Genomic DNA, 15936 nt, shown 5'->3' on the forward strand with positions numbered 1-15936 from the left:
GCCCACGTGCCACAACTACTGAAGCCTGTGCGCCAACTCTCGCCATAACTATAGAAAGCCTGCGCGCAGCAACGAAGACCCAACACAGCCAAAAATAAATAAATTTTAAAAAGTCCAATTGGGTTTTTAGGTTACTACGTTAATTGTGCTGTCACACAGATTGTTCCGGTCCAGCTAGTGATCATACATCTGGCAATTAAATATCAAAAGCACAGAACATCACCAGACTGCTGCACACCATGGATATCAAAGAGGGTTGAAATCATTTCAGACCCAGGCAGGCACACCAGGAACAGCATGACATTCCTGAAAACCTTCTCTAATAATGTGACCTGAAGGAACGACCTGAGCAGTGAGAGCAGATGCAAGGAGATTCTTACCTTAGCAGACGGCGCTTCCGTCAACCTTATAAAGAGTTTATTGAGGCCTGCGGCAGGGCTGAACGAGTAAACAAAATGACTGTCCTGGGGAAGAGACCAAAAGATAGATCAGCATTTCTGCAGACAGACTTCTCCATCTAGACACAGCCAGACTCCAGAAACCTTTAAGACTAGTGATGTAGAAGGAAATCCAGGTTTGTCTGAATTTCTTTATAAGACAACATGCTGTGATTTCTTTACTTTTCCCTTGCATTAAAGAGATAACATTTATCTGGAAAAACAATATATAGATAAAAAATCTTCAGCATTAGAATGTATCCAGCTGTATACAGCATGCATGTTAAAAATCTTCATAACCAGTTAAATTCATCCTAAGGAGAGAATTTTATATGTGGCAAAGGAAACATACACGATTCTTCAAGGGCATTTTTAATGCTAAAGAATTTACATAGCCACTATTAGTTTAGTTATTATATATTTATATTTTAAAATGTTCACAGTGGGGCTTCCCTGGTGGCGCAGTGGTTAAATCCGCCTGCCAATGCAGGGGACATGGCTTCGAGCCCTGGTCCGGGAAGATCCCACATGCTGCGAAGCAGCTAAGCCCGTATGCCACGACTACTGAAGCCCACATGCCTAGAGCCCGTGCTCTGCCAACAAGAGAAGCCACTGCACCGCAACGAAAAGGAGTTCCCGCTCGCCACAACTAGAGAAAAGCCCACACACAGCAACGAAGACCCAACGCAGCCAAAAATAAAATTTATAAGACAAAAAGTTCACAGTGAATAAAAATCAAAATTATACTGTGATTACCTAAAATTAAACTAGGCATAGATACAACCAGTGTTATTCAGTGTTTATATTTCGGTTTTTGAACCGTGCGCAGGCATGCTTTTCTTTTTGAATTCCCTAAATTTCCTTTAAGTGAACATTTGTAATTATAATGGCATTAAAAGGCATAATATTTAGATAGGATGTTTCTTGTACCTAAGAATTTATCTTCAAAATGTTAGTTCCAAGACTTGGTAAACATAATTTAAAGCACAGATACCAATTAAAACAATTTATGATTATGGATTATTGCCATTTCCAGCAACTACAATTAACAGAAGAATTTATGTCATCTGTGCTTTTGATTAGAAGACTGTACTCAGTAATGAACTATAGAAACTTACCAGGAAAACAGGGAGTTGAAATTTATCATTTAAAACGACAGCTTGTACACTACACGGTCCACAGAGGCGAGCAATGACCTCTTTACCCAGAAAGTTTGCGTGGAAAATAAACAGCAGGATGCCGGAGCCTGAATTGGGGAGATACAAATAGAGATTTTAATTCCCCACCCAACAGGGCCACTTTGCAGAGCCTGAGGGAGGAGGCCGATGCGGGTAGGAAGCGGCCCGTACCCCACCCTCGATTGTAAGATTTGAGCAGTCTTCCAGGTGCAAAACCTGCTGGTGTTTATCTAGTGCTTTTCAGACCACAGAACCCTTTTTACTTTTAGTTTGAGTAGCTACTGACAGCTCATCGGCAGGCTTTTTAAATATGCTTTTTCTACACTGAAGTTATTTTTTTTAAGTGGTATTTAAAAGTTCCAGCTGAATGTATAAATGTCAATGGAAGTGAAACCTGCAGACTGTGGTTTCTGAGTGTGGGTTTGAGGAATTTTCCACTGTCTTCCACATACTATTTTGCCTTTTCTGAATTTTCTTATAATGTGAAAAAAATCTTATTTTTTGAAAAAAAAAAGTTTGGGTAAGATTTGAAGCTTTTGAACATGCAAAATATTCTGCAAGATTCATTCTCTGAACAAAAACTTTACTTTTGATAATATAAAACAGATACATGAGTTGTTTTTTAATATGATGTTAAAAACTTGCGAATGAGGAGACTTCATAAAAAGACCCCTAAGAACGACTGGCTTTAAAATTTGTCCTGGTTGCAGGAAAAAAGGGCACACCAGGTCCCTGGCTCTTTTATCTCCTTTCAGGCTATGTGAGGTTTGACATGGCTTTTGCTCTCCGTTTTATGACGCAGCTTCCCTGCTTAGAGCACCGAGGATGAGAGGAGAAGAAGAGGTCCGCGGAGGACAGAGGCTCTTCTTGTTTTCCCCTCAGCTCCACTGTGAAAACGCAGCTGTGTCCCCGTGACTGTAGAGCAGAACAGGCAGTGGAACCTCGTCAGACAGCCTGTGGGGATGGCCGTCCGCAGTGAAATCCTATTAGAAAACACTTTGACGAAGGTCATGTTTCTATTCCTGCCGACCACGGTGAGTGGTATCCAGCAGAGGAATGGTCGTCCTTCGTCAGCTCTAGTCGGACTGAGAAATACTTGATCCATACGGAGAATATGACACAACGGACCCTAATCAAGTTCCTGGTGCTTGTTTCATGGTATCAGTATAATTGTTTCTCTTCATTTCTTCAGAGCCACACACCCCTCAACAGACCAAGGTCAGTGTTTGTCAAACTTGAGTGCTTTCAGGTCACCCAAGATCTCACCAAGGTGCTGGCTGAGAGTCCTGGTCTGGGTGAGGCTCTGAGAGGAGACCACACTCTGAGTCCCGAGGGTCAGGAAAATCTACCAGGATCTCACATCTGAGGACGACAGGGCATCTTTGGAAAAAACCGCTAGTGGATGCATATATTGTGCACGTGCAAAAACAGCCATACGTAACCCAGGACTGTCCAGCTGAACCGAAGCACTGGTGTGGAGGTGGGTGACCGGCCAGTTCACGGACTCAGCTCACCAGCTCATGCCTGGCAGTGCAGACGGTCCACTTGGACTGTCAAGACCACAGTTCGCTATCACTGAGATGTTGTGAATGGCTGGCTTTGACTGGTAGAGCTATATTTTCTTCAACTAAATTTCCATTAACAAATAGGTATTTTTCAAACAGGTGGGTTGTTTTTTTTTAAAATAAAACAAGCCAGAACCCCGTTTCCTACCTTTCCTCCACTCTGTATACGGAGCACCCGTGTCCTGGAGGAGGGGCCGTGGCCATGGTCTCTACCTACCAAGTAGCTGTTAAGCAGAAACTAGGAAGCAGACAGAACTGAAGTTCTATCTCTTGCTACTAAACTGTACTATGGGACAAGACGTTTTCATTTTTCTTTGTCTTTTTAAAAGGGCAAGACTATTAGTGATAATAAAATTCAGGGAAAATACTGATTTTGGGCTTATCATCTTGAAAGCTAAATTTTAATAAAAGTCAATTTTAATAAAAACTAGTATAATTATTAAGACTCAACTTGCATACTTCTAAAACAAGTGCTAACACGCTGCTGTGTGGACCCCTTGGGGTCGCCTGGGATGGTGAGTATCAGCTGCGTTTCTTTTTTTCTGCCAGAGCAGCAGTGCTGTTAACTATTGTACATAATTATTACACATAATGGAACTTGTTAAGGTTTTATTAAAAGAATAAAGAGTTCTGCCTGAAAATCAGTTTATAATGTCACATTTCAAAATGAGAGAAAACACAGGCTTACCTTCTGGTATGTTCTGTGGGATTCTGTAATTGAAATCCATTGAAAAGTCTGGGCCCTCACAGAGACGATGACATGCTATTGGGAAAACTGGTTCTAGGAGAGCAAGACGCGCTTCAAAGTAATCCTTTATTGTTTCTTCTGCTACTCTTGAAAGTCTAATAAACAAGTACAGTAAACGCTGTTAACGTTTGTGTAGGGAAGCACCATGAGCTACAACATTATCAGACTGTTGAATACAATGCGGCTTTCCCAGATCAACCTTAAGGGGGATAAAAAGCAGCCTCTCTCCTGCTTCCCTGCTTTTTTCGTAGCTCTCACACCTGACACGTCACATGCCTGTCTGTCTGGAGGCTCCGAGTGGGCAAGTCTGTGCCCCGCTGCCACCCCTACCCAGTGCCCAGCACACGGACAGAGCTCCATACACACTCCTCGGATGAGTCAATGAATCAGAAATAAGAATTCTGTCGGAAAATAAACCCAAGAACGGCCACACACAGAAAAGTCTTGTTACAGTACTTAGTTTAGAAAGCAGTCAAATACGGTGATTACTGCTAATTCCAAAAGTCTTTTCAGACGACCCTGCTGGGAATGTAACCAACCCACCCCATCCCAGGATGCTCTGCTTCAAGGAGTATACAGTCCCAAGAACCCTTTCGTCACAGATGTAAAACCAAGCCCAGCGTCCCAGGAAGCCCTCAGCCTTGGGCAAACCAGGCAGGTTGGTCACCCTGCTTGCTGGCTGCCGGTCACTGCCACCCGGGTGGGTGAAGGCTGTCTGCGTGGGCAGAGTACCCAGGCATACACTCCCTTTTCGGCTTTTGCCTTTTTTGTCTCCTGTCTGAAATTTACCTTATTTTCTGCTTAGAACATGGGTCCTACATCTGGAAGGGGAATAACCATCTTTCAGGTGTGAAGATCCAAGTCATGTCCTATGTTTGGTGGGTGAGGAGAGGGTAAGAGTGGCTGTTCCTGCCCAAGGCTGCTGACCCAGGACTCTGTTACATGAACAATAAACACGCTACCTGCATTAGCTACTGTTCCTGAAGCTCGTGTTGCCAAAATAAGCAATAAAAAGCTACTAATATGAACTTCCAATAAAATGACTTAGAATTCATTTGAAAAAGCATGAACTTGAATGCGTAAACTGTGGTAGTTTCCAGACAATGTAATTATTATTCAGTACTAAAAGGAAACGAGCTCATCAGGCCATGTAAAGATACGGAGAAAACTTAAATGCCTATCAAAGAAGCCAATCTGAAAAGGGCGAATATGATTCCAACCAAATGACATTCTGGAGAAGACAGGAAAAGTATCAGTGGTTTCCAGGGTTTGGGAGAGAGGAACAGGTGGAACGCAGAGGATGTTTAGGGCAGTGAGACGACGATGTGGAGACACGTCATTACGTTTGTCCAAACCCACAGGATGGACAACACCCAAGGGGAACCTCAGGGGAACCAGGGGCTCTGGGTCATGAGCACATGTCACTGTAGGTCCATCAACTGTAATGGACACACCACCTGGAGAGGGTATGCACATGTGGCGGCAGGAGGTATACGGGAAATCTCTACTTTCTACTCAACTTCGCTCGGAACCTAAAACCTGCTCTAAAAGTCTAAATGGTTTTAAGAAAATGTTTGGGAGCCAAATTAAGCATAATTAAGATTTTAAGATGATACTCTTAGTATAAGTTTGACAGTTTCTAAGTCCTCAATAACTTGCAGAAAAATAATTCATACACCACTTTTAAAATTCATCATCTTCTGAGACCACAGACCCGTCAGGACTTGTACTTGACAATCTTTTTCTGAGCAGTTACACACAGGCCACTCCAGTTATGTGTCCGAATAGGCACCGGGCACATTCACTCCACACTTACGTCTCTAAGTGATTCTTCAGCAGGTCATACACCAGCACGTTGTTACACTGCTTTGCGAAATGCAGCGCACTGTTCTGGTGCTTTGACAGAATGTTGCAATCAGCCCCGCACTCAATGACAAGGCGGACGATGTCTGAATTTCCCCTTTTACAGGCCTGCGTCAGGAATAAAGGAGCAATAATTACTCGACTGTGCTCAGTGACCCTCTCCACGCTGAGCGGGGAGTAAGTTCTCCGTGACGGGAGGGAAAAGAACCACTGGGGTCGGAAACTGGGAAGCGTAAGTGCTGTGGTCCTTTTCCTCAGTGTGCAGTACAAACAGGGCCGCCTCATTCAGACCGCAGTCAAACGCCTCCCCCTCCTGGCCCTCCTCCATCTCTGGCCTTTTCCGACCCTTAATGGGTGACCTCTTTCAAGCCAAATCTGAGTTTCCCGCCTACCTCTCTCCTAGCTTAAGATCCACGTGTAAAACACCTAAGCATTTCCAGGTCCAGTGCGTGTAAAAATCTTCCATTTGTGCTGCCCGTGTTCTCTAACTTAGGAAATAGGGGACCAACCATCACCTTCAATTACTAAGTCCTGTGAATTTGATCTCTTTAAGACTGGTCAGTCTGTCCACTTCCGTCTCCACTGTCACTACTTCCGTGCAGACTATTATTATCCCACTTAATTTTAAGAACCTCCCTACAAGTCTGCAAACCAATCCATTCCCCCCACTGTAACGAGGGACATTAAAAACAATGCAGCGAAACCCAACCTTTATTCTGCTTCTGTCTTTCTCTAGGCTGGCCCTTCAGATGGCTCCCCGCTGCCGTGAGGGTTAGCCCCTAGCTCCCTGGCACAGATGCAGAGAGCCTGCCCCACACCCCCGTCTCACACCGACCCCCCCCCCCATGCTTCAGACTGTGCGAGCATCTGCTGTTGAGAATGTGCCTGGTGATTTCTCAGTAAGATGAAGTTTTAAATTCATGCTTCCACGTGCGACCTGTGCTCTAAACATACTTCAGTAGAAACACACAAGGAGAGTTGAAATTCAAAAGGAGGGCTCCTGGACAAAATAAACATTTCCATGAATCAAAAATGAAACAGAAACACCAGCAGTGAGCAAGGTTTAACCCCCAAGTGCGGAAGAAGGCCGAGGAGCAGGTGACGCAGGCCTTAAGAACTGCACGGTCAAGCACAGACTCAGGGCCAGGGCCCCCGCCAACCGGGGGCTCTGACCAGTCTGCCTTCCTGACTCAGGAAAGAAGGTCGGGAAGAGGTACCACAGACACACACCTTCTTGGTGAGCAGCTCACACAGCTGCACGTAGGGAGCAGGCAAGTGAGCCTCAGCCTCCACGCACGGTACAGGGTCATAGCCTGCTGTGTGGACAGCATTATCAGGCCAGAAACCTGGAGCTGCCACAGGAAAGTGCTGGACTGGGTGGGGTCCCCTAGAAGCAAATGCAAGACTGCTAAACAGGGAGGGGGGGCTTCAACAACCTTCCACTCAAAACTGTCTGCAGGGGGCTCCCCTGGTGGCGCAGTGGTTAAGAATCCGCCTGCCAATACAGGGGACACAGGTTCGAGCCCTGGTCCGGGAAGATCCCACATGCCGCGGAGCAACTAAGCCTGTGCACCACAACTGCTGAGCCTGCGCTCTAGAGCACGTGAGCCACAACTGAGCCCGTGTGCTGCAACTACTGAACCCGCGTGCCTAGAGCCCATGCTCCACAACAAGAGAAGCCACGGCAGTGAGAAGCCTGCACACTGCAACGAAGAGCAGCCCCCGCTCGCCACAACTAGAGAAACCCCGCACGCAGCAACAAAGACCCAACGCAGCCAAAAATAAATTAAAACAAAAAAAACCCCACTGTCTGCAAACCACAATTCTGAGCACAGAAGATGAAGTCACCAGTGAAACAGTAACGCGTGCACATCCCTCTTCTCCACACCCAGGTCTGCGCAGGGCACAGCCTGCTTCCCTTCCACTCGCACGTTTCATCCCTGCTGACCTGCATCTTGAGGATGTGGCTTAGCCACCTGCCAGGTCCATCCCAAGGCTGAGCTCAAATCCACACGACTGAGCCTGGTGTCCGCTGTACACAAGCTCATAGCTCCCTGTGCTATTCCCACCACGTTGCTCATCACACCGAGTAACTGCCTCTTTGCGGGTCTGTTTCTCCCACTCAGCTGTGACCTGTAGGTCCACAGACAGTCTCGTCCCCATCATACACCAGCCCCAGCACAGCAGCAGCTGGAGACCCCAGCAGGACCATGTTGCATCTGAGGGGAGGACTGCTCCACGGGAGGCATTTACCTTCATTAGAGCCGTCTCACCATTGCTCTGCTGGACGTTTACAAAAGCTCCTGCTTCCAAAAGAATAGCCACTGTCGTTAAAAAGTTCTGTTAAAGAAAAAAAAAGGAAATTTAATTCCCCAAATTCTTTACAACTAAGATATTTCTAGATGTTTTAGGATTTTTATCCACCAGGAAAAGTACTCAGATTCTGTCCCAAGCAGGATGGTGAACACAATATAAACAGCTCCCCCGTGCAGGGTCCTGGGAAAGCTGGAGGCCGCGGGGAGCAGGCCCAGCACAGGTACCCGGACAGCCGCGCACCGTCTGCCGGAAACTTCAACCTCAAGTTTAACCACTGGTTTCAGCATAAGAAACTCTGCATATCGATCTTTTAATAAGATAATATATGGGAACATTTTAATTAAATTATTAAACAAAAGGGACACTTAATTTAGATTGGAAAACATTTTTAAAAGATCTAAGAATATTAATACCTTAATCAGAAGTTCTTTTTCAATATAAATCACTTCCAACTAGATAAATGATTTTGCAAATTCAATTACAAAGTATGACTGTCAATAAAAACGTATCTATTTATGACAAGTTACAGATGAACTGAACTATGAAAATTTAAAGTTACGTGACTGTAGGACTGGTACATTTCCCTGCAGAGACAGACTCTGTCTCGGTCCCAAGACTATCGAACCAAAGCCTTGAGTGGCCGACCTTCTCGGCAGCATGGATGAGCGCGGTGGTCCCGTTCTTCTGCCGACCGTTCACTTTTGCCCCCTTCTTGAGGAGCAGCCTCAGCAGGTCGTCCTGCCCCCCAGCTGCCGCAAGCATCACCAGTGTCATCCCGCTGGAATCCTGTATTGGTTTTGTTTATGAAAAAACATGTCAATGTTTAATCAGAAAAATTTTAGAACTAAGTTTTTTCATTTACTATGTTTCAATGCGAAATCACTGAAATACATTGATTTATGTATCTACGTACTTAGGTTTTTCATTAAAATACCCTAACAATCAGAAACTAATCACCTTTAGAATTTTTCCATATGTGTTACCAAAAAATTTTACAACTTCCACTTATTAAGTTCTGAAGGTATACCAACACTCTGCATGATACAAAATGAACAGTGAACCATGAGCCACATAAATGGCAAAGGTACTCACTTCCCTCAAAAGTCTCCTGTGTTTTAGGTAAAACAGGTGAAACGCACATATTCATTATACTCATTTGGTTGGCCCAAAGACAGAAGGCTAGAAATGACGGTGAGAAGTCACACAAGTCCATTCTATTGGTTACAAACTAAAATGAATGCTTTCTGGATGAGACAAATGTTGGCCTATGTAAATATAACCGTTGGGAAGTGAGAGTTTGAGTTCTCTAAGGATACAGAAGGAAATTCAGAAGTGGCAAACAGGACACTGACATGGTTAGTTTCTGAGAGTCCGTAACAAAATAGAGAAATTAAAGAAAAGTTCTTTTAATAGAGATAAAACTACAAAAGGCTGACAAAAGATAAAAAGGTAACTATTAGCTAAAATATTTCCGATCACTAGTTCAAGCAATCACCATATGAGAAAACCAAACAATTTATTAAATAACATTTGATAAAACCAAATTCCAGTAGTATGAATTAATTTAGCTATAATCTTAAAGTCTAGCAAAATTTGCGTGTCTGAGTAATTGGAGGGAACACAAATATAAGAAAAATGATTCTTGGCCGTAGTACTTTAGACAAACTCAACAGGATCCACTTAAATTGAAATAAGGGGACTTCCCTGGTGGCACAGTGGTTAAGAATCCGCCTACCAATGCAGGGAACACGGGTTTGAGCCCTGGTCCGGTAAGATCCCACATGCCGCAGAGCAACTAAGTCTGTGCACCACAACTACTGAGCCTGCACTCTAGAGCCCGTGAGCCACAACTACTGAGCCCAGGTGCCACAACTACTGAAGCCCACACGCCTAGAGCCTGTGCTCTGCAACGAGACAAGCCACTGCAATGAGAAGCCCGCGCACCGCAATTAAGAGTAGCCCCCCACTCGCTTCAACTAGAGAAAAGCCCGCGTGCAGTGTGAGAAGGATGGGTGCTAGCTCTTCTCTAAATGTTTGACAGAATTTGCCTGTGAAGCCATCTGGTCCTCGACTTTTATTTGTTGGAAGATTTTTAATTACAGTTTCAATTTCATTTACTTGTGATAGGTTTATATTTTCTAATTCTTGGTTCAGTCTTGGAAAATTGTACCTTTCCAAGAATTTGTCCATTTGTTTGTGGTTGTCCATTTTATTGGCATATAGTTGTTTGTGGTAGTCTCTTTTTTTTTTTTTTTTTCCTGCGGTACGCAGGCCTCTCACTGCTGTGGCCTCTCCCATTGCGGAGCACAGGCTCCGGACGCACGGGCTCAGCGGCCATGGCTCACGGGCCCAGCCGCTCCACGGCATGTGGGATCTTCCCGGACCAGGGCACGAACCCATGTCCCCTGCATCGGCAGGAGGACTCTCAACCACTGAGCCACCAGGGAAGCCCTGTGGTAGTCTCTTATAACCCTTTGTATTTCTGTGGTGTCAGCTGTGATTTCTCCTTTTTCATTTCTAATTTTATTGATTTGTGTCCTCTCCCTTTTTTTCTTGATGAGTCTAAGGGTTTATCAATTTTGTTTATCTTCTCAAAGAACCAGCTTTTAGTTTTATTGATCTTTGCTACTGTTTCCTTTGTTTCTATTTATTTCTGCCCTGATCTTTATGATTTCTTTCCTTCTACTGACTTTGGGTTTTCTTTATTCTTTTTTCTCTAGTTGTTTTAAGTGTAGGGTTAGATTGTTTGAGATTTTTCTTGTTTCTTGAGGTGAGAGTGAATTGCTATAAACTTCCCTCTTAGAACTGCTTTTGCTGCATCCCATAGGTTTTGGGTCGTTGTGTTTTCATTGTCATTTGTTTCTATGTATTTTTAATTTCTTCTTTCATTTCTTCTGTGACCTCTTGGTTATTTAATAGTGCAGTGTTTAGCCTCCACGAATTTGTGTTTTTTTACAGTTTTTTTCCTGTAACTGATTTCCAATCTCATCACGTTGTGGTCAGAAAAGATGCTTGATATGATTTCAATTTTCTTAAATTTTCCGAGGCTTGATCTGTGACCCAAGCTGTGATCTATCCTCAAGAATGTTCCGTGTGCCCTTGAGAAGTGTATTCTGCCACTCTTGGGTGGAATGTTCTATAAATATCTATTAGATCTATCTGGTCTATTGTGTCATTTAAAGCTTGTGTTTCCTTATTTATTTTCTGTTTGGATGATGTGTCCATTGGTGAAAGCGGGGTGTTAAAAGTTCCCTACTATTATTGTGTTACTGTCGATTTCTCCTTTCATGGCTGTTAGCATTTGCCTTATGCATTGAGGTGCTCCTATGTTGGGTGCATAAACATTTATAACTGTTATATCTTCTTCTTGGATTGATCCTTTGATCATTATGTAGTGTCCCTCCTTATCTATTGTTAACAGTCTTTATTTTAAAGTCTATTTTATCTGATACGAGTATTGCTACTCCAACTTTCTTATGATTTCCATTTGCATGGAATATCTTTTTCTATCCCTTCGCTTTCAGTCTGTATGTGTCCCCAGGTCTGAAGTGGGTCTCTTGTACACAGCATATATATGGAAAATGATTTAAAAATTATAAAATATGTATGAATACATCTAAAATAAACATACAAGAACTATATGAAGAAAAAAGCCCAAAGAACTTTGCTTAAGGGAATAAATGAAGAGCTGAATGAATATAGAGTTGTCATATTCCTGGATGGAAGACTCAAAGTGTCCATTCTGAGCTAAAATAATCTATATATTTCATGTGGTTTTAATGAAAATCCCAATAATCTTTTTACTGCAATCGTAAAGGATTCAACCTAACAAATCCACTATTAAAGCAACAAAACTGAAGAAGAAAATACAAGAATCTTTTCTAAGCAAGGTAGGACACCCAAAAGGCTTAAAGGAACAGATCAACAGATGTAACTACCTAAAAATAAAAATCCCTCCAATCAATAAGACTCAAAAACTAAAAATGTAAAAACAGAGAATGGGTTAATATGCTTCCATTAAAATCTTTACAGATCAGTGTGAAAAACCCAGCAACAATAGAAAGCTGGGTGATTTCCCTGGTGGCTCAGTGGTTAAGACTGTGCGCTTCCACCACAGGGGGCACGTGTTCGATCCCTGGTCGGGGAACTAGATCCTGCAAGCCTCACAGCGCAGACACACACACACACACACAACAATAGAAAGATGGGCAGTTGTTGTAAATAGGGAACTACCAATGAAACACAAATGGTGACATGAAAACGAGGAGTCACTTTCCCCTCAAAGTGCAGAGGTTAAACCACAGACAAAACCAGGCAAATCACGGCTAAAACTAATGGTCATTATACAGGGTTGGAATTACGGGACCTGTAATTTTCTTTCATTTAAAAAAATAAATAAATAAATAAATAATTGGCTGTGTTGGGTCTTTGTTGCTTCATGTGGGCTTTTCATTGCAGTGGCTTCCCTTGCTGCAGAGCATGGGCTCTAGGCACACGGGCTCAGCAGTTGCGGCTCGTGGGCTCAGTAGTTGTGGCTCACAGGCTCTAGAGCGCAGGCTCAGTAGTTGTGGCGCACGGGCTTAGTTGCTCCGCGGCATGTGGGATCTTCCTGGACCAGGACTCGAACCCGTGTCCCCTGCGTTGGCAGGTGGATTCTTAACCACTGCGCCACCAGGGAAGCCCTATAATTTTCTACGTTATACATTTCTAGAATGTTTGAATCCCATGAAGTCAACATGTATCACTTTTATAGTTTGGAAAAGAAAGAATAAAACTGAATTATTTTAAAAGAGTTACTTTCTAAATAAAATAAATAAAAGAGTGACTTTCCATCTTCCTTTCATGAGATTTTTACAAAGACACTTTACCTCTTGGTCCAGGTTATATTCTTCACTTGAATTAAGTGCAAACTTCACAGTAATATAATCCCCGTTTTTCACAGCATCCCTCAATACATCTAAAATGAAAGGAAAGATAAATTAGGTTTTACATACCTAGATTCATGAAGGGGATCCCCGTAATTCCAGAACTACTCACTGCTTGGAATTGCTTCTGCTGTTGTAAAATTCTCATCTTCCCCATCAAGATGTTTTTGAAAATCCTCTAATTTCATCCATTCCAACTGCAAATCCATGCCGAAACTCAAAATCTGTTGTCTGCCATCTGGAACACAGAAGAGCCTTATTAAGATACATTTTGCTGGACTATAAAAAAAAAATACAATGCTGTTTTATTAAATATATGGTGCCCTAATCAGAATGTTACACACACTTTGAACATACGTCACTACGTAACCGAGTCTCTAGTTAAATTTCTGATTTCCTTTGGGAAGTAACATGAATTATCCACTTTTAGAGGTCACACACAAAGAGGCATCAAGACAAATAGGTTTACTATTAACTGTAAAATAATAACATATGAACTTTGGAAGCTGAAAGGCAGCGAGAAATCAAGGATTCAGTAAGAGGAAGCGCTAACGTTTCTTCCTTCGGCCGTTCTTCTTGGACAGACGCTCAGCCCTCCTCATCCGGAAGGGCCAGATGCAGAGCATCAACTGCACTGCGCCACCTTACAGGAGGGGCAGCTGTACACTGCTCCCCGCCTCCATGTAGGTACAGGCATTCTGAACGTAGAGACCAGATCCGTGAGTAAAGAGCAGCCACTGCCTGCGGCCATGTCGCACTGGGCTGGGTTTCTCCCCCGGAAGCGCCACCATGACGCCCCCAGCGCCCTGGGCTCCGAGCCACCCCCCGCACGCACGAAGCCAGCGCTCATTCCCACCCTCATGTGTCTGGTCCACGGGCTCGTCAACACCAGGGCTGAAAACGTTCATTCTCTACGGGCAGTGCAGTGGAGGGGATCTGGGGATAATTCAACATGACCGCACTAGTTTAAAAAGTGACAAGCCCATCAAATATTTGATGGTAAGAGATAAAGGATTTAAACACAGATGGCCAGCAGGCACATGAAAGATGCTCAACACTGCTAATTTTCAGAGAAATGCAAATCAAAACTACAACGAGGGCTTCCCTGGTGGCGCAGTGGTTGAGAGTCCGCCTGCCGATGCAGGGGACACGGGTTCGTGCCCCGGTCCGGGAGGATCCCACATGCCACGGAGCGGCTGGGCCCGTGAGCCGTGGCCGCTGAGCCCGCGCGTCCGGAGCCTGTGCTCCGCAACGGGAGAGGCCACAACAGTGAGAGGCCCGCGTACCGCAAAAAAAAAAAAAAAAAAAAAAGATACAAACTACTATATATAGATTAAAAAAATAATAAAATAAAATAGATAAACAACAAGGACCTACTGTATAGCACAGGGAACCACATTCAGTATCTTGTAACAACCTATAATGGATAAGAATCTGAGAAAGTATATATGTATGTATACCTGAACCACTTTGCTATACACCTGAAACTAACTGAACACTGTAAGTCAACTATACTTCAAAAAAAAAAAAAAAAGTTCAAGGATTTAAAAGCGTCCCATCACAGAAACAGCACAGCCTTTGTTTCTTTGCTCCACGTTACATGCATGGCTCTAAGTCGCATATATGCTTATACCTCACTTCCTGAACCCACCTGCTTTCAGGAAGACTTCTAAGTTTGATGAACTCTTGCATAAATTTGTAAGACTATTTTAAATTACTATTTCACATTCTTTAATAGTAATAAGACTATCCAATTTTTTTTTTTTTGGCGGTACGCGGGCCTCTCACTGTTGTGGCTCCTCCCGTTGAGGAGCACAGGCTCCAGACGCGCAGGCCCAGCGGCCATGGCCCTCGGGCCCAGCCGCTCCGCGGCATGCGGGATCCTCCCGGACCGGGGCACGAACCCGCGTCCCCTGCATCGGCAGGCGGACCCTCAACCAGTGCGCCACCAGGGAAGCCCAGACTATCCAATTTTTGTATTTCTTTTTGGGTCAGTTTTGTTAAACTGTATCTTTCCAGGAATTTCCCATTTCAATCAGTTTTCAAATCTATGGTAAGAAAATGCTCATAGAATTTTTATCTTTTTAATCTGGACGCCATCTATAATCACGTCTCTTTTTTCCCTGGAAATACTGTTTAAGTCTTCATTCTTTTTTCCCTTAAACTAATGGTGCCCCAGGCTGCTCTATTCTATTAGTCTTTCAATGAACCAGCTTCTGGGCTTTACCAATGCTCCACTGTGAGAGAAGGTCCCAGGTGCTCACCGCCCACACCCTGGCCAGGAGGGGGCCCCTCACATCCTCCCCTGTCCTTGGGCTGTATGTTGTGCCCACTGTTCCCACAGTAGAAACAGTGTCAAGGACACAGCCTGGAAAGAGTAAAAGCTGCTAAGACCACCTGGACTGAACTAAGGCCTCTTCATAAACTGTTAAGATTCTGCTGGGCGGGCGCGAGGTCTACTTATCCTGCGGCCCCCAAGACGGGCTCCTGGAAGTTCTCTGCCAGTGCAGCCTGCCACCTCCCCATCTAGGGTGGCTGCCTCTTTCCTGGGTCTCTCCCTGCCCTCTGTGAACGGGGGTAGTTTCAGGGTTCACCCAGGAGCTCCCCAGGTGGCTGGACCAACACCTACTGGACCTAGTGTTTATTGCTTGGTATCGCAGCAGTTGTGCTATTTGGTATTTGCCCTCTGGGCAACCCACTGCCCCCACCCCCACCCGCACGCCCCAAGGCACTGTCCCAGTCTCCTGCAAGCTCCAAAATGTGCCAGAGGCCTGTCTTGTCTGTATCCCAGAGCCTAGCTGCTCTGTAGTAATAGGGCCCCCAAGCTACCTGCTTTGCCATATATCCCAAATATTTCAGAACTTCTCTTCAGCTGTTTCACGAGTTATACAGAAATTTATCAGA

General features: G+C 44.2%; 2 protein-coding genes across 21 annotated transcripts in view; one reads left to right on the forward strand and one right to left on the reverse strand.

Moving 5' to 3' along the window:
- The window catches only part of PSPC1 (paraspeckle component 1), a 108222-nt gene that overhangs the window by 89311 nt on the left and 2975 nt on the right, over positions 1-15936 (forward strand). For 6 of the 10 annotated variants that reach the window (XR_007473176.1, XR_007473183.1, XR_007473174.1 and 3 more), the window contains one exon: positions 2418-3619. The exons of 2 other annotated variants lie outside the window; for them this stretch is intronic. The gene's annotated coding sequence lies outside the window, so the exon portion shown is untranslated. Of the gene's footprint in view, positions 1-2417; positions 3620-4441; positions 4969-15936 lie in introns of those variants that run through there. 2 more of the 10 variants (XR_007473178.1, XR_007473180.1) reach the window with 1 other exon arrangement.
- MPHOSPH8 (M-phase phosphoprotein 8) overlaps positions 1-15936 on the reverse strand; it is a 49552-nt gene that overhangs the window by 896 nt on the left and 32720 nt on the right. For 9 of the 11 annotated variants that reach the window (XM_033409310.2, XM_033409303.2, XM_049701251.1 and 6 more), the window contains 8 exons: positions 13145-13270; positions 12976-13064; positions 8753-8893; positions 8045-8131; positions 5745-5899; positions 3869-4023; positions 1556-1683; positions 381-464 (listed from right to left, as the gene is read on the reverse strand). In XM_033409310.2, coding sequence (XP_033265201.1) covers positions 381-464; positions 1556-1683; positions 3869-4023; positions 5745-5899; positions 8045-8131; positions 8753-8893; positions 12976-13064; positions 13145-13270 — 965 coding nt within the window. Of the gene's footprint in view, positions 1-380; positions 465-1555; positions 1684-3868; positions 4024-4717; positions 4864-5744; positions 5900-8044; positions 8132-8752; positions 8894-12975; positions 13065-13144; positions 13271-15936 lie in introns of those variants that run through there. The other 2 variants (XR_007473170.1, XM_033409308.2) reach the window with 2 other exon arrangements.

This window comes from Orcinus orca, chromosome 18 (genome assembly GCF_937001465.1).
Source record: "Orcinus orca chromosome 18, mOrcOrc1.1, whole genome shotgun sequence".
In the NCBI taxonomy this organism is placed as follows: Eukaryota; Metazoa; Chordata; class Mammalia; order Artiodactyla; family Delphinidae; genus Orcinus; species Orcinus orca.